This window comes from Mugil cephalus, chromosome 4 (genome assembly GCF_022458985.1).
Source record: "Mugil cephalus isolate CIBA_MC_2020 chromosome 4, CIBA_Mcephalus_1.1, whole genome shotgun sequence".
In the NCBI taxonomy this organism is placed as follows: Eukaryota; Metazoa; Chordata; class Actinopteri; order Mugiliformes; family Mugilidae; genus Mugil; species Mugil cephalus.
The window spans coordinates 4,798,363-4,816,925 of NC_061773.1; the positions used below are offsets into that span (position 1 = coordinate 4,798,363).

The 18,563-nt window shown below is 41.9% G+C and overlaps 1 protein-coding gene across 4 annotated transcripts; it reads left to right on the forward strand.

The window, feature by feature from the left end:
- The first annotated feature begins 1,754 nt into the window (after positions 1 to 1,754).
- tmcc1b (transmembrane and coiled-coil domain family 1b) lies at positions 1,755 to 17,864 on the forward strand. Of its 4 annotated transcripts, none has more exons than XM_047583325.1 (8): positions 1,755 to 1,887; positions 5,177 to 5,355; positions 8,466 to 8,509; positions 9,238 to 10,015; positions 12,805 to 13,224; positions 15,731 to 16,215; positions 16,296 to 16,431; positions 16,508 to 17,864. In XM_047583325.1, exons 4-8 carry the CDS (start codon positions 9,413 to 9,415, stop codon positions 16,820 to 16,822), a joined length of 1,959 nt encoding a protein of 652 aa, XP_047439281.1. In that variant the 5' UTR covers positions 1,755 to 1,887; positions 5,177 to 5,355; positions 8,466 to 8,509; positions 9,238 to 9,412; the 3' UTR covers positions 16,823 to 17,864. The 4 variants fall into 4 exon arrangements, with proteins under 4 accessions (XP_047439281.1, XP_047439278.1, XP_047439283.1 ...); XM_047583322.1 differs by lacking the exon at positions 1,755 to 1,887 and adding an exon at positions 3,062 to 3,372; XM_047583327.1 differs by lacking the exon at positions 1,755 to 1,887 and adding an exon at positions 3,260 to 3,372 and having other exon boundaries at positions 9,750 to 10,015.
- Positions 17,865 to 18,563: the final 699 nt, after the last annotated feature.

Below are 18,563 nucleotides of genomic sequence, written 5' to 3' on the forward strand. Positions count from 1 at the left end.
TAAAGTGTCTGGCGTGTGGATGCCCCTTTCATCGGCATTGCTTGTGCGTTAAGGTATGACAAGCCCCCTTGTGTTCAAATGTGGAGATTGCACTGTAAATATGCTTTTGAATTACTCTGTTTCCTCGGAGGATAAGGAGTATTTACTCCCTCTTTTGTCGGCAAACGTTGAGCACTCAGTTGCATGCCCTTCAGTAGGGACATACAGTTTATCACAGCAACAACTGCGCCTCCTAGTGACAGTGGTCATGTCTTGCAGCATCTTCAGTATCCTGTGTTACCAATATTTCCACAGTATGTAATGGCAACACAGGCCTTACTACAGGTACAGTAGCACCTTAACTCCACACTTCTCTCAGTACGTCTCGTTTCCCAGACCTGCACCACAGACACAATCTTCTAAATGAACTGCTCCTCCCCCAGCCCAATTACCTCAGATGCTGCAGTATCCAGATTCTCCTTTCCCACAATTCCCCATGGTACCTGGAATTTTCCATCCAACAACCCCTCCTCCTCCTCCACCGCCTGCCACACACACATAGGTAACCACACCTGCTTCCACAACCAACCAAGAGAGGAAGCCTAAAGCTGCCCAACAGCCACAGCCACAAAACCCACCATGTCCAAAGGATCAAAACCAAGCAAAGGGTCCCAAACAATAACCAGAGGCTCAACATGTATCCTCAGTCTTACTACTTCCCTGTGTTGTATCACCCTCCCAAATATCCTCCTCAAATACAAAGCACTCCTTACACCTGCCAAAACCTCAGCAATCAGTGAAACCATTATTCATAGACCTGCTGTGTAGAATCCACACCCTCTCATAGAATATAACCTTCCTCAGCAGGCTGCCATGTCTGTATTTCCTGATCCTTCAACCACTCCCCTTACAAACCCAGCTCCATGTGATCAGCATTGACCTCAGTCTGTCTGCAGTGCCATGCATCCTCTTTGCTTTTTTCCATTACCAAAAAAAAAAAAAAAACTTGCAACCTGGGAGGAAAACACATGTTTTAAACCAACCAATTATCTCTTTATTTGTTGTTTATGAGCTCTTTTTTTATCCCAATGTAAAGTTTGTATTAGGAGGATTTGAAAGAAAACTGATGCATTAGTGATTATACCATTTAATCTCATGACTATTTTTGCATTGAAAAAAATCACATGTTCACCCCCACACCACTATCCATTTTTCTGCTATTCATTAAATAAACAGCTGGAACTGAAGTGAATTGCCAACTTTCTTATGTTATTTCAACATAAAATATACATTATAACAGTCATGAAGCGAACAATTAGTTTAGGACTGCTATATTACAGTGCATTGATTTTCATCAGTGTACATAATGAACATGCAAGTGTGTGTATATCATTTCCCCCCTTAAAACTACATGACATATTAGATGGCATATTATCCCTAACAATTCAAATTGACTCCCACTAGCTACCTAATGTTTTTGGAAAGTGAGTGTGTAGGCCAGATATTTTTCTTAAATTTTTTAATTTATTAAATGCAAACATTCTCATGATTTACTTCTTCTACTTGGCATTAAAATAAATGGGAAAAGTCAGAAAGTGTCTGTACTTTACTTTATTATTCATCCCTGGCGTAGACTGTAACACCTTTTAAAGCCTCCACATTCAAAGCATACTTTTATGGTTTAATGATTGGGGCAGATGCAGTAAATAAACATCTAAGGCGGTCTCCTCCCGCAGGTCGACACGGTGCAGTCGCGCACAGATAAACCTGCCCACCCACCGGATCACCTGCGAGGACCGGGCGGACGACTCTCTGCTCTGACGTCGAGCACGCTATTTGACGTCACCGTGGGAGTGTCCACCATCGGGAGAGATGAACGGTCATCAACACAATCCTCTCAGCGCCCACGTAAGTTCAAACCGGCAAAACATGCGTTTTACCGACGGCTCTGTGAATGAAATGTGTCTCAGTGCGCCGCTGTCCCACCTGCCCGGAGCTCAGGTGGACTGACGCCGGTTACCGTGTCGTCGCTGCCGCCCGCCGAGCTGCCCCGTTGGCCTGGAGCTAACCGCGGCTGAGGCGGTGCTTAGCCAGGAAGCCTAGCCAGCCGGCTAACCGACATCCTGAGTGTCCGGACGGCCAGCAAGCGCCCGATTTGCCACCCGGGATACTCGGGACGGGCGATGTCAAGTATATTTACATGTGGGCGATTACGAAAGGCGAATTAATCCTCAAGTTGTAAGAAGTCAGGTGTAACTTCGGGGACAACACCCAGGCCTGATTTAATGACATATTTAACGATCTCACAGGAAAACTATTAAAACTACCGTTACATTTGGCCGAAACTGAACCACCTTAAGGTTGTTGTTGATCCTTTTCTTTAATAAGAGAGGGACTAGCTCATGGTACGTGTGAGCAATAAATACGCCACCATGAAATACAAGAGTCCAAGGTGTGATTAAGGCTGCCTGGTGGGAGTATGTGACAGATGGCCACCTGATACCTCCGATCTAAACTGGAGCTTTCACACCTGTGTGGCCCGTTTTTCTGTCGGTGCCTGTCTGTGATTCTGATGCTTTCTGCAGGAATAATGTGCAGTTTTTTTTGGTTGCATTTCACATCAGTGCACAGTTGTTGATGACAAAACATTGTCACTTGATTTTCCAGGAATTATATGCTTGTTATTTGGGAATAACAGCTGACGTTACAGTGTGTGTTGTGTTGGTCAGCAGCAGTGAAAAATAATATTTGTATCACTGAACTGTACCTGTAGACTTAAACATCTATGGCTGTGTGGTTTATGTACAAGTGGCTGGATTTGCTGCATTGCACTGCAAGGCTTGTCATTGCCACTGTCTCATATTACATGTTGGCCACCATCTGATTTACCCATTCAAATCAGTGATGCTGAGGTGGGCCAGGGAGCTGAACGTAAAAGCACATGAAGGTAGTGATGATGAGAGGCGATTTCTTCTGGTAATAAATATGAAAGCTATCCTCCATCCCCCGCCTTGCAGCATACAACGTCTGTAAAATAAAATCTAGCTTGTCACAGGGGAAACCTTCTCAACAGGCAGGAACAGAGATAACATGACTTCAGAGTTAGAAAGGTGTGTGTGTGCTTTTCCTGAGCTCACGTCACTTTGGGGCTGGTAGTAGGATTACACAGCAATGCCTGGAATAATAAAGCTATTATTATACTGTTGTGCTAAGTATCCGGCACACAGCCTCTAATGCTACGACCTCGCCCCGCACAGCAGCACCGGTGTACGCTGTCTAATGAAATGAACGCCCTCCGCTGCACCACGTTAGCCTCTACCGCTAGCAGCTACAGGAGCAGACAAGCTATTAAAACAGGGGCAAATGCACTTTTTGTCTCTTTCTACCAAAGCGGTTAGTAGCACCCTACAATAAAACAATAGACTACATTGATGTTTTCAGCAAATATGTTACACAGTTGTGAGTATTTTTGAACCTAGGCCTACGGCTGTTAGCTAGCGAGATGCTAATTTCATCCTCTGCTTATCTCTAGCTGACGTTAAACCGTTGGGCTCAGACTATTTGTAGTAACATAATAACTTACTCAAACTTTGCTTGTTATCGGTTTTGATAGTGAAATTTATTACAGCAGTTTATTTTTAAGTGTTCTGGACGGACATTGCTCCAGTTAATATTACATGTAATGACACCGACTGGACCTGTAACATACCGAGGAGCTGCATGTAATTAACCAACCAACCAGGCCAGTGCACTGATGGAGAGCGCTCTAATGGAGTGTGTGTGTGTGTGTGTGTGTGTGTGTGTGTGTGTGTGTGTGTGTGTGTGTGTGTGTGTGTGTGTGTGTGTGTGTTGCAATGAAAGCTTTTGTTTCGTGAAGTAATCCTGTCAAACGAAAGTTCATTGTTTCGCCACTGGATGTTTCTTACTGAAGGAGTGGCGATGACCTCATCGAAATGCGCGATGACTGGACAGATGTTTACATGTGCACGCACACACTGCATTGCTGTGTTTACCGGTTTATGTTGTGGTTTCGTAGCCACATTAAGTTTTGTTTTTTTGTTTGTTTTTTAAATCTCAGTTTTGCCTCCATGAGATAGGCAACTGGCTCGTGTCCTGCAGATAATCCCCGGGGGGCTTTTCGGCGCTATTAATTAACATTGCACAGTTAATTAAGCTAAACGGCCTCGGAGGCCTGTACTAAACGAAACCAGTTTTCATTCTGCCATCTAGTTAGTATGTGTAGCCATGTACTTTTATGAACCTCCCTGGGGGAAAAGGGCAGGTTTGTTTTTGTTTGGGACATGCTCATTGGTCCTTAAATGTCACATTGTATAATGGGCTGTATCATCTGCGGAGTTGGTAGCTTTATTTACTCATATAAGTTTAAAATAGCAATAAATAAATGAATATATGTAGTTTGTGATGGTACTTAACTCAGATGAACTTGACCTTTTAACCTAATGATATCAGACTGTAAACATACATTCAGTTTCTTGGAAAAGCGTAGTCCAGTATATTGAATTAAAGGTATTTATGTATCTATATAATCTCTTTTGCCAGTTCATTATGTATACTGGTGATAACAAATGCATTTTAATATAGCAGTCCCTCACTAAATCTTTGCTTTACGACTGCTATAACGTTCAGTTTATGACAAAACAGTGTAAATAAGGTGGTAATTCAACTGTATGATCATTTTATAGGACTTAGTTTATGATGCTGTTAAAATGGATGAAATTAACACTGAAGTGTTGCTGTTTTTGAGCATAGCCACTGACTGAAATGGGGTTGTCAAAATAATAGAAACATGTGTCTGTGCAACACAATACAATTCAGTTGTCTCAGCTATTTTAAATAAACACCAGCACCATAACCTTCATGAAGCTAATATTTAATGCGGGACTGTTATATTAGAAGGCATTTGTTTTCATTGGCGTACCTAATGAATTGGCAAGTGAGTATATAATAAGTATGCAAGTCTTGCTGCTTGTTATTGATGTTATTTTAATAAAATTGAACTAAACTGAATATGCACTTGATGAAGTCAGCATTGATTGTCTTTTTACGTTGTCTGCACACATCGCTGTGAGCTATGACTATTTTTTTAAATTGTCATGGGGTTGCACTGCATCATAATGTAGAATATGTTCGTGCACTACCGCACTCATGCCACTTTTCTTTTGTTTTTCCTTTGCAGCATGTAATTTTTCTAAATGTCCACGGAAACAGCTGACTAAAGTTTGACAGCGAATCCACCAGATTAAATTTGGGAAACAAACAGCCCACACGAAGCAGTGCTGGAAATTTGCTCGGATTATTAAGCCTTTATCTGTGTTAAGAGACACACAGATCTACTGCTGATGACCACATCTGAAGGTACGATTATCTGCTGTTTTATTGATAAGACAGTTTTTGTAAGGAAGCAATATTCCTACTGTTAAACTATATGCTATATTTGCTTATAAAAACATTAGATTTGCATATTTCAGTGACATAAAGTGTTTTTATTTACTATAAGAAGAACCCTGATCAGAGTTCTTGTTTTTAAATACATTTTTCTTTCTTAAATTAAGAATAGGAAGAATAACAAGTTCTGACACTTTTTGTGTGTCTTATACCCATTACATTGCATTTTCTTTGTATTCTTATATTTAATGTCTTTTTGAGATGGATATGGTGTGGTTTTAATCGCAGTTCCTGGTAAAAAAAAAAAAAAAAATCAATGAAAGGAGACGCTTCTATACTCTGGTTTCAGTAATTAAGCTCATGTAAATGAAATGTGAAACCAGTCACTGAGCGGTATGTCCAGATGGAGGAACTCTGAAAAAATCCACGCTGTATAAATGACCCCAGAAGACACAGCACTTAGAGATAAAATTTGGAGTTGCTGACATTTTGCAGAAATGTTTAACGCAAGTGAAATGCTTTTAGACGGGCACAGCGCTCTGTGTAGACGGTGTGACCTTGGAGCGCTGCACGCGCAGAGAGCGATAGGCAAACGTTGGCTGACCCACTTCAGAGAGAACACTTTGCCCTCAGCCTGGAGGAATCAGATGCCATTGTGTTTTCTCCGTAGAAGTAGGATATAGTTCCACATCTGTGTGCATTTGAATGTCGGTTTGTCTTGACTCGAGTTTCAAGCTTAAAAAGCTTCCTGCTACATGACTCACTTGATCAGTGATTCAGAACGATGATGTGGTCGAAGAGTGCTGTTTGTCATTCCAGATCAGAGGCATCCATAGACGAAGGTCACGGTTTAATCAGATGTCTAGGCTATAGAAGGCAGCAATCAGTGATTCTAGATGGTAATATGAGGTAATGGCGCTTTAACGAATGAGTCACTAAGATGGGCGCTGTGAAGCAGCAGCCACAAAAGCCTACAGATCTATCAGGAGCATAGATACCGTTGTGGTTTACTGTATTAAGAGAAAGCACGCAGTCTATTTATACTTACAGTGGCGCTCTTACAAAAATGATCAATTAAAATTCTCAGTTGCTTTGAGCAGTGAGCAACAGCAGCGAAGGAACCATGACTATTTAAAAGTGAAACCACCTTTAAGCGTGTTGCTCAACAACAACTGATTATGGATACTTATTGTATTCGCTGCCGCCTACGCTTTAATGCCTTCTTATCGGACGGACGGTGCAGACCTGACAGCAGGACCAGCACGTAATGAGTCACTGAGAATCACTAATGGAGCACTTCATAGGGATATCGGTGCTAGGTTGCTGCGCTGGCTTGTTAAATGATACTTTGTGTCTGTGCTGACTCATGTGATCATTTTCCTATTTGTCTGCAACATAATCCATGCACAACATGGTCAGAGCCATCACTTCAATCCTTGACTGTTTTTCTTCAGGGTTCGGTGGAGCTTGTAGCACGCTGTGTTGTGTAAAACAGCCTGTGTGGGTTACGACTAAAACCATATTCGCACGGGACTACAATTACCTGGGGACCTCTAGTCTTGTGTAGCAATGTCGGAGTGTGTCTGTGATCTTAGTTCTGTGTCATGTCTGTGGTGCCTTTGGTAATTTGTAGCGCAAAATAGAAATTACTCAGTAAATTACCCATCATGCTTTTCCAAATATAGAGGTCCTGTAATAATACTGTTATTCAGGATGGGGGGCTTTTTTCTGCCTGTTTCACTTAAAAATTATGGAGGAAAAGGAAGTTTTATGTGCACATTCAGGATGGTGTCACTGCACAACTCTGAGAGAAAAAGAAAGCTCACAACCATGATGAAATGGGTGACATGTCAGGAAGCACATTTTGAAGTGTCATTTGAACAGAATAGGGCAGAGGACCATATTAGAAACTTACTGCTGAATGTTATAGGATATTGGTTGAATTGATTGATTAATCTTGAAATCTTGATGAAAAGCAAAGGACCTCTAACTTCTAACGCTAGACCGCATGGTATCTAAACAAATCAAACTTTTTGTGTTCATTGCTGTTTGTATGTCTCACCACCAAGAACAACCAGCATTTGCGTTGATGATTTAAGCATGTAGCAGTGCAGCAGTAAGATTTGGACTGTGTGACAAACCGATATCACAATCAGAATCAGAGAACCTTTATTTGTCCCACAAACTTGGGAAATTACAGGGAAAAAAAGAAATGCAGAATGACATGAGGAGAGGGGAGGAGAAAGAGCAACCCCATACTGTGCAAGCAAGTGGCCATCCGTTCCTACTGCCACCTACAGCGCATCACGGCACCCTCTTGTCACACCCGCGGTAAAAGTGGCGAAGCCGTTGAGGGGTACGGGGGGTGATAGCATATCTGTCCATGTGTATGTGTGTGTGTAGTCGCTTTGCCTGAACAGATAGAAATGAGCGATTCATTCGTTTGCAGTGACCACTTTCATTACTTTATAGCACATCTGTGACTCCAGGTTTCAGGGTTTTTGAGACAAAAGACCAGAGATACTGCACGAAGCTTGAAGCTGAAGGTCCTACACTGGTCCTACATTCGCATTCAGGAATAGCGGGCACATTTGTTGGCCCTTTGGCCTTGAAGCAAAGCAAGACACGAGGGATTTTTCTCAGACTGACATCCCCGCCCCCGTTTGTATGTGATAGAGATGAGCTGTGCAGTGACGTCCCATACACTCAGTTGGGTTCATGCTTTCTAGTTTGGTTTCTTGCAGTGAGGCTAGATCTAATCATGTCATGTTTATATATCCAAGTCATTTTGTGTAAACATCATCCACACTGCATCGTACAATAGTCGCCTTTCTAATATAACACGGCTTGTCAATATAAACTTACTGCTGGCTCTTCAGATTTTAAGCAAAGGTCCATTAGTCCGTTGACAGTTTCTCTGTGTCAGCATGTTTGAAGCTCTTAAGCTGTTTCATCTGGACGTCCTTTATATAGTCATCATTACCAGTCTCTAATGAGTGGAAGGTTTGTGTTTACCTGTCTTTTTCTTTCATATTCCTAGTACCTTGAATTTTATTTGTGTTTGTTTTTATTTCATTTAGCCAATCCTGAGTTGTGAGTCAGAAGAGGAGAAGCTGGGCTGATGGTAAGCTCTATTCAACACACTGTCTCATCTCATCTCCTCTCTTTGTTTCTTTCTCCATTTCATCACGTGTTGATAAATCAAACGTTTTGTATGCAGTATAAGCTGCCACCCGAGAGCCAAAGATATGGGACGTCCTTTTAAATGACAAGGTTTAGCGCTTGTTGAGATGCAAACGGGAAGCCGCTGTGGATCATGGAGCACCTGACTCGGCTGAGAATTAGTCGCTGTCCCTTTAACATTTAATTTGCATTCTTTTACACTCTGTGGTTTCTTTGTTGTCATCATTTAAGCACTCTCAGTTATGTTGTTGATTACTTTTTACAATGAATATTTTCTGAAATGCCATAATTTAATTACTTTATTTGCAGGAATAAACTGTGTTAACTATTTAACAAACAGACGAACCAAATGACAAAGTTGGACATTTCAGAAACTGTTCATTTTGTAGACTTTGTGTTTTTTACATTACCAGGTTGACGCTGTCAGACATTCTGCATGCTGTTAAATTAAATTGGATACCTGTAAGGTTTTCATTCAGGAGAGTAAATATAAAAACAAAAAATATGTTTGGACAAAATTAACAAAGACTTGCAGACCTGCAGAAAAAGTGGTCATGTCTGTGCCAACCTGTTTTATTTTGCTTAATATTGTTTTATATTCTTCAGCTTATTAAGTTTGTCATCCACTGCTGCATGTCATAATGCATTTTATTTTCCTTTTTGTGGTAGACAAGCATGACTTTGAGCCAAGCCACAGATCCATGCCCACTCAAAAGGCCCAACTGAGCGCCATCCCCTCTGCTTTCAACCGGCCTCTCAGGGTGGGGGGGGGGGTGTGTTGACGGGGCATAGCTAGCCTTCTGCACCCCCAAGCAGGACCTCGCTGTGAAACTGGAGGTCTCTGATGGATCAGGGTAGTAGTGAGCAGAGTCCGGAGGAGCCGGACGCAGGAGGCCGAGCGGAGCCGGAGCTCGGCAGGAGGGCGTCGGAGTCAGAGCACGGCCTGTCCAAAATCACCCATAATGCCCTGGAGAACATGGGAGCGTTGGGCCATGGCCTGAAGCAGTTCTTCCAGCCACAGCGCCGACGCTCCTCCGTTTCCCCGCATGACTCCGCCTTGTCCTCCACAGGCGCCCCTGCCTCCGAACCCACTGATGTAGGGTCAGAAGTAGGGGACGCTCCTGCCTCCTCGGCCCCCCCTTTGGATTCTGACAACCCTGCCACTTCCGCCCCTCCCGCAGCTCTGAGCCGCGTTCTGCAACAGATACGAGGTGCTCCACCAATGATGAAGCGAGGCACCAGCCTGCAGAGCCGCCGCAGCAAGGCGGGGGGAACTGGGGACCCTCCCCAGAAAGGTAGCCCGCAGATCCACCGGCGCAGCACCCATGAAGCCCTGCTGCAGTCCGGACGCCCGCGCTCCTCCTCAACCACGGATACGCCCAGCAGCCCAGCCCTAGTTGACATGCTGCTAACCTCTGGTTATCACTCCACTGAAGAGCCTGATAAGGTGAGTGTGTCAGTCCTCTGAGGTGCTCCAGTGTGAGAAGTAAACTACTGTCTTTTCACAGGTGTTACCTTGGATCAAGATCTGCTAATGGCTAATGCAATATCACAATGCGTAGTAATCGTAGTGTTTTCTTTTTAATACAGTCTGTCCTAAAACATATAGTGTACAACTCGCATAAAAAAAATATGGCATTACTTTCCAGAATTAAATCCCTGGACTTTTAGATCCAAGTTGTAATACTAACAAGCTGCTGTGCACCCGTGAGGGGGAAAAGGCTGTTGTACTTGTCTGGCATTTGGTAAATGGTCTTGCTTTTATATAGTGCTACTGGTACTGAAAGCGCTTTTACAGTCACACACACATCCACCCATTTGCTCACACAAGCACACACACACACACACACACACACACACACACACACACACACACACACACACACACACAGTGGCAGTTGCACTGGGAGCAACTGGGGGTTCAGTGTCTTGCTCAGGGACACTTTGACATGTGGCACATTCTGGGGATCGAAGCGCTAAAACCCTTCGCTTCGCGAACAACCCGCTGAGCCACAGTGGCCCCATTAAGCTGTAAAAATAATAGGTTAGGGTTTTTGAAAATAAAAGTGACTCATGCACTAATATGTGCACACAAATGTGAAAACCAAGTGAGTTTGGCAAACGTGTTAAAAGGCCATTAATGGTTTAGATGTGTGTGGATGAAGCAGTGAATGGGAAGATGAGCTGTTAGCAGTGGAAGGTCAGAGATTACCTCTGAGTGGTTGGTCACTGTGTGCTTTAAGCCTTTCTAAATTTAGTTTTTGCTGTCTGTGAGTGTACTCCAGGTCAGCTAAGGCTTGCAGGGCTAAACAAACTGAAACATGTGTGAGGATTTTTGTTGTATTTTGAATGTTCATACTAATCTGGTAAAAGATTCAAGTGAAGCTATGGGACCTGATGACCACTATATGACAGAAGAAGCTCTGGAATCACAAATCGACATTTGCTTCTCCTGCTCCTCACTGGAAGCTGGAATGAAGTTTATCAGTAGGTGTCATAAACAGGTTTGAAACATTGCACCCTCCATATACTCCTGTGTTATCTTTTGACCCATTACATGTGGGCAAAATGCTGCTGCATTTATAGCCATGAGTCTGTAGATTCAGCCAGTAAGAAAAATCCTCCTAAGAACAGTAAATGTGTCTCTGTTGTTTACTCGGAATTCAGGCAAATAAATATCAAAAATAAAACATCAATGCAAGTAAGTGAATCTGTTTATTTCAATATATTGTTTGTGTTACTCAGTGTGTTGGATGTTTTACCACTGTAACAGAATGGAAACATATTCCTAGGGATCTGTCAGTGCTGCTCCAACTTAAAGTTAAGATTCTGATATCAAGGTACAACAGGATCACATGTCATCATTTATGAGGTAGAACAACTGACTGGCTAAAAACAAAAATCTATATATATATAACAACTAAATTACTGGAGTTCTTTTTATTATTTATTTGTAGTTACTTCTAACATCTGTATGTTAGATGAAGGCAGTGGATCCTTGTGATGCTAGTGTCAACACATTATCTGTTGTATTTATACTTTTCTTTGGTTGGATCTGACCATAATGTTTTGATGTTCCATTTTACCGTTACTAAAGTAAAAATAGTGGCATTTATTCCATTATCAGTAACGTCAGAGGAAACACTGAGGGAGGATGTTGGGTTGGAGATTTTTTTCAACATTTTACATGTGTCCCTCAGTCAAGTGTTGTGCACATTATCATATAACCTCGTATTTTCCATTTAGTTCACATCATTTTGTCGGCTCAAACATATGCTCCTCCATGTTTCCACTAGTGACTGCTTGAATTAGGCCATTTCAGTTCATTACCATCATGGAATATCTGCTTGTCTTCTTGTCTCAGGATGAGCCCAGATGCTCGATGATGTCTGTGGCATCAAGTAGAGTTTTTTGGACTTTGGTACAAATGCAAAGTTCATCATGCCAGTCATCATAACTGCTTCAGATAACCTGGTCTCTTTTTCAGCATTTTTTCATCTATTAACCTGTCCCTGAACCTGTATCTCAGGAGCTGGAGCAATGCGGTGTGGGTCTAAAGTGTTTGTTATTTACAGGCGACGCCTACTGTTAATGTGAACTTACAGATATATTTTACCAAGTCATTTTGTATAATTCCATCAGTGCCAGACGTACCCTAAAACATGCTGCCATGTTTTGTAATATTTTAAGGGCTTAAGAACATGTGACAGCTGAATGAAGACTTTCTTTTGTCAGACATTGACTTCAGCATATGAATGCACCACCAGGATACTTGTATATAAAAAGTGTCCTTTAATCAGCTTTACATAATTTGAAATAAAACCCAGACGTGTGTTTTTGGTTTTGACAAAGTACTGAAATGAATAATTAGTGCGCCCCTGGAAGTTAGGAAACATTAATTAATTTAAAGATTATAGTGTCACTTCCATTTATTGTGCAAAGGCTATTATTTAATTGGAATCACAGGATTTCTTATCTGCTCATCTATGCAGAATTACAGGAATATTCCCTTCAGTGGAAGACACAGTTTTAATATTGTTCTCTAGAAAAAAATGCAGACACCAGTCCAGCACAATAAAAATGTAAACAGATTTTTTTCTTATTCAATACTGTGATTGGGGACATGTCACCAATAAGGCAAATTAGGCTACTAGGACAAGTTTGTTCTGATATATTTTAAAAGATTTTCTTCATTTTCTTTTTGCTTTTCTCTTTGTTCACTTTTGTTTTGCGCAGCTGGATCGTTACGATGGCTCAGTCCCCGCTGTGTCACCCAATGCCCTCCCCTATGGTGCAGACGGGTACGATGTGGTTGACAGTACCCCAGACCCCCAGCGTACGAAGCAGGCCATTGCCCAGCTACAACAGAAGATCCTCAAGCTCACAGAACAAATCAAGATAGAACAAACTGCGCGCGATGACAACGTGGCCGAATACCTGAAACTTGCTAATAACGCTGACAAACAGCAGAGTGCACGAATCAAACAGGTGTTTGAGAAGAAGAACCAAAAGTCAGCTCAGACTATCCAGCAACTGCAGAGGAAGCTGGAGCACTATCATCGGAAACTTCGTGAGGTGGAGCACAACGGCATCCCCCGCCAGCCAAAAGATGTTTTCCGAGACATGCACCAGGGCCTAAAAGATGTCGGAGCCAAGGTACGTTTGTTCTGTTTGCTTCTGCTGTTGCTCATGTTCAGCTATATTCCTTCTAATATAATGGTTCATTACGTTGCCTAGAAAAAAAAAAAGCAAATGGTATGAGCCTCATATTAGATTCAGATTCAGATTTCAGCTGCCAACTAGTTAGTTGTAGGGCTGGTACTATATCGGATTTTCACTTCATGATGATCGTGGACAAATGAAATCACAATAACAATATTATCATGATATAATAAAAATGTAAATAAAACAGCAAAATCTAGATAATGCATCTTTAACTGTATGTATGTTGTTTTCTCTCTTTTGGAAGATGTTCAAGTGGCACTGGATCATTTACACCAGGGATGCCCAGATTCTTCCCGTGGAGGGCAAAATTAAATCCGAGGGGAGGGTCATGGGCCTTAAAATGTTTATTATGCAGTACATTTAGTTAAATATGGGTGTATATAAAGCCTGGATGTGCAAAATAAACACTATCGTAAATTCATTTTGAAAAATCATGCCACTGGTGAACTGTTTCCAGGTGAAAAATGACATCAGTCTGTATTTGTAGAGTGCATCTCATAAATGTAGCCACCATTTAAATGTTTCGAGTATACAATGGGACATGCCAAATGAGAAAGACATGATATTCAATAAATATTTGTTATTATTATTTTATCCACTTGAAACCATGCATTAGTCTATTGCGACTGTGCAGATACATTTGCATAATACTGTCCTATTTTCATCACCCTGTCGCTGTACGGTTTTCCATTTAGTACTTAAGATTCTATGACGCTACCAAACCATTACACCACTGCAACATAAATGTTAGTCTAAATACATGAAGTTTCATAGAGTGTAGTAGGCTAATGATGTATCGGCTAAGCAGTGTGGGGTGTGTGGTACATTGGAAACGCTACATTTTTGTAATAATGAGGCACAAGTTCCATTCCCATAGAAAACTCTTATGTTATATTCATGTATTTTATTTATAATCAGCTTTAAACCCCATAGTCATTTAGAGCAGACAAACAGCATTGTGCAAGGAAAATCAAGTCCCAGGTGTAAACCAATAAAAGACACCTTGCATTACATATTATTGTCCACTAGTTGAGCACTGCGTCATTGACGCCTCAAGTAATGAACCATTTTTTATCATGTCTTTTATGACGTCTGAACCACTTTACTGCTTCATTCTGTATCAAAATCCTGTCCCTGGTATGGTCGTGTGTGAAGCAAATAATGACCGAGTCAAGAGAGATTTGGTTTGACAGTGTTGAATTCATTACGAATATTCTATAACACAACTAAACCGATACTAAGAGCAAATGAATATAGTTGATGTAAGTGTATAAATTAGCAAAGGTTCATTGGGTGTAGCGCTGATGTTAATCAAGAAGAACAACAAGGTAGTAGTGTGTGCGGGTCTCGTACATCGTGAAAGTGGTGGTTTTGGAGCAAGGGTTTGATTCCCGTTGAAGATGGTTATTTATTTTTTATTTAACTGTTATATGTGTACGATTTATTTGTAATATGTGGCAAATCAAGTCCCACACAAATATGAAGCAATAAATGTACTACATTTTATTGTCCACTAAATGTCTTAAGGGCGCTAAGGGCACACTGTGTTATTGAAGTTTCAGCAATGAACCTTTTTTTGAATCACATGTGAAGGTGTCAACAAAGCCTCGATTGGCCATCACTGCCTCTTACTTACTGCTGGTGTTCTTCACCTCACAGAATTTGAGCTGGCAGGAGCTCAATAGCGCCACCCTACCATCAATGTATCGTAATCATATTCTTTGGTCAGGAGGGGAAGTGCACAATAATATTCAGTAATATTCAAGAGATGTACTGATACTAATAATGTTCAATATTCAATGAGAGCACGGATTACGAACGCTGTCGGAGGGAAAAAAGAAAAGTATACAGTGGACAAGGCGCGGGCCAAGTACAGTCGGTTGAAGGCCAATCCCCAACCAAGATTTACACAAAATTATCATTTGCACATTTTTAATACGATATTTAAATACATTTTTTAATACCACAATTATCATCAATACCGGTATACTGCAACAGCCCTCGTTAGTTATTTAACCCCAACTGGTGAAGTGAGTAGTTTCTCATTTCATGTTGTTGAAAGACACGTGGTTGTGGAAAAGATGTTAGTCTGTTTGAGAAGCGTCACATCATTGACATGCATCAAGCAGAGAGAACATCTAAGGAGATTGAAGCAGAAACTACTAAAACTGGGTTAAGAACAGTCCAACGCATTATTAAAAACTGGACGGATAGTGGAGAACTATCGTCTTCGAGGAAGAAATGTGGTTGAAAAAAAATTGTCTTTATCATGTTTAAGTTGGTTGTATGTGATTAACTGAATCGCAGGAGCAGAGCTTTCCCAGTAAAGGTTTTATTTTAATGATATGATCAATATTATTAATTTGACTTGTCAGTGTTTTTAATCTTGTGGCTGATCGATTTGGACCATTTACTGACGTGATCTCACTCATTACAGGTGACGGGAGGCCTCTCTAGCTTCTCTCAAGCCACCCATTCAGCTGCTGGAGCTGTGGTGTCCAAACCAAGAGAAATTGCTTCCCTGATACGCAACAAGTTTGGCAGTGCTGATAACATTTCAGCCCTGAAAGACTCTTTGGATGAAACCCCGGGGGACGAGGGCGTTGGCCCTGGGGGATCTAGGACCCTTGGTACGGGACAATTGCAGTCTAGCCCAAAGTATGGTAGTGATGATGACTGTTCTAGTGCTACGTCAGGCTCTGCCGGAGCGAATAGCATGCCTGGAGCCCCTGGTGGCCCCCCGAGCTCCAGGGGCAACACCCTTGATCATGCCCAAGCCTCAGGCTTTGATGCCATACTCCATGAGATTCAAGAGCTTCGTGACAACCAAGGGCGACTTGAGGAGTCTTTTGAAAGTTTGAAAGCCCACTATCAGCGGGACTACACCATGATCATGGAGGCGCTACAAGAGGAAAGATACAGGTAGGCGCACACACACACTGGTCTGTTTGGATGGACGAATGTGTTTGTTTCTGAACTGTGCTGATGTTGCTGTTTTTCAGGTGTGAACGTTTAGAGGAGCAGCTCAATGATTTGACAGAACTGCACCAGAATGAAATTTTGAACTTGAAACAGGAACTAGCCAGCATGGAGGAGAAGATTGCCTATCAGTCCTATGAAAGGGCAAGAGACATACAGGTGAGCTACACCACAATGAAACACAACTCATCTGCTTCATCAGTCACCTCACTGGTGTTTTGTCTCTGACCTGTAGGAGGCGCTAGAGGCTTGTCAGACACGTATCTCCAAGATGGAGCTGCAGCAGCAGCAGCAGCAGGCGGTGCAGTTGGAGGGTTTGGAGAATGCCACAGCACGGACTCTACTCGGAAAACTAATCAATGTGCTGCTAGCTGTTATGGCGGTCCTTCTGGTGTTTGTGTCCACAGTGGCTAACTGTGTTGTCCCCCTAATGAAGACACGCAGCCGCACGCTTTCTACTCTGCTCCTTGTTATCCTTCTGGCCTTCCTCTGGAGGCACTGGGATGCCATGTCGGAGTGTCTGCATCGCTTTCTTCTGCACCCCAGATGACCGACCCAGGACGCGTATTTTCATGATAAAGTGTGTGGGGCTGGTGAGTAAAGGGAGGACATTGACCCATACAGGGAGTTCAGTCTCAGCAGTCCTGCCTTTTCAAATTCTTCATCAGCTTCTCAAAACACTCAGGAGGATTGCATCGGAGGCTTTGTCACTTTACCACTTTCTGAAATGTGTTTTGAGAAGAGTAACGGGATCCAGAGAGAAGAGGCTGGATGTTTGGTATTGACTTTCTATCATTGGTGCAATTGTGGCACAAGCACATACTGTAAGAGTGAATGGAGCATGGCTGAAGGAGGGGTCGAGAGAACTGCACACTTTCTCTCTTCTGAGTGAATTTGTTTACATGTGGAAAACGTCGCATTGTTTCTCCACTGAAGAAATTGTAATTCAGAGTTTTATTACATTTGAGCTGATTCAAGTGGTATTGTTTTGAAGTCACTGCTATTTTTAATACAGCTAATTGGTGGATTTTTATTTTATTTTAACCGTAATGAGCTGACAGTGTTCTGAAGATTGTGTTGCCCACTTTGTCTCCTTTTTCGTAAATTCTCTCTCTTCTGGCTCTTGTGATTCTGGTTATTCGGTCTGCACTTCCTTCCCTATTTATCTTTTTAAATTCAGCTTCTGTGACCAACGCTTCCTCTTCCTGCTCACGACACTGAAGAACGGGGTGCTTGCACATCAGCTACATTGCTCTGGAATCACTGGGTTAAATACTGTAGTTGTGGGTTCTTGACTTGTTTCTTTTGGATGTATGAAGTCAATAACACTGGCTCTGCCACAACCAAGATATTTCTATCAAAAACATTGTGTTTGGAGTTGCAACCCTGCCAACTGGATCTTGCTATCCTGGTGGCATTTCCACTGCAGATGAATAATCTATGAACGGATTTAACATACTTGAAGAGCGGTCAAACTGCTCAAAGACTCAGTGCTTCCGTACTGTTTCTATTAGTGACAATGAAATAGTAATACTTTTTAGTTGATTTTTTTATTTTTTAAAGATAAATAAATTTGCTGTTTTAAAAGGTGATTGCAAATCTCTAACTTGTCTTTTTCTTCAGTGCCTGAAGTTGAGTTGCTTCATTTGGAGCTGATTACAGTGAAGATCTGTTGGGCCAATCAAATCGTTTAAGCAGTTTTATGCGGTAATGGACAGAAGAGCAACAGCGACGTAATTATATACGTCTTCTAAGTGCCATGGACTGTCTAATCTTATGCAGAGGTACTTTCCTCTCTGTAACAGGTGAAACATTCCTGAGATGTGCCAGGCTATTACATTACAAAAACTCTTTTGGGGTCACCATTGAGGGTTAATCAGGGAAATATCTGTAGCAGCTTATCATCTTTCAGTATGTCATCTTTCATATTGCAAAAAAAGGATTGTTAATGTGTAGGAAACTCAAGACATTGTATTTACAGTGTGAAACCGTTGCATTCAGGTCACCTCTTTTTTTTTGTTTAATGTTATTCCTCATGCATTTCACCCACACTCATTACAGCGGGCAGTCACACATGCAGCAGCACCCTGGGCTGGTCTGTTTGCTCAGAGCACCTGTGGATGTAGGAGGGATTCAAACCACAGTGAATCTTATAGTCCCAAGGCTTTTTCTCTAACCACTCGTTCACAGCTCTCAGCTTACAGCAGAGAAAACCCTTATTATGACGTAACGACTGAAACGTAGGAAAAGTCTCTGTTTTTCTGCCACAAGAATGACCAAAGTCACGTATT

Excerpts from the sequence above, each read along its gene's own strand:
- tmcc1b (XM_047583325.1), top strand. The coding sequence starts at position 9,413 with ATGGATCAGGGTAGTAGTGAGCAGAGTCCGGAGGAGCCGGACGCAGGA. Across the intron at positions 10,016-12,804 it reads CCACTGAAGAGCCTGATAAG|CTGGATCGTTACGATGGCTC; the intron begins GTGAGTGTGTCA and ends TGTTTTGCGCAG. Across the intron at positions 16,216-16,295 it reads CTACAAGAGGAAAGATACAG|GTGTGAACGTTTAGAGGAGC; the intron begins GTAGGCGCACAC and ends GCTGTTTTTCAG.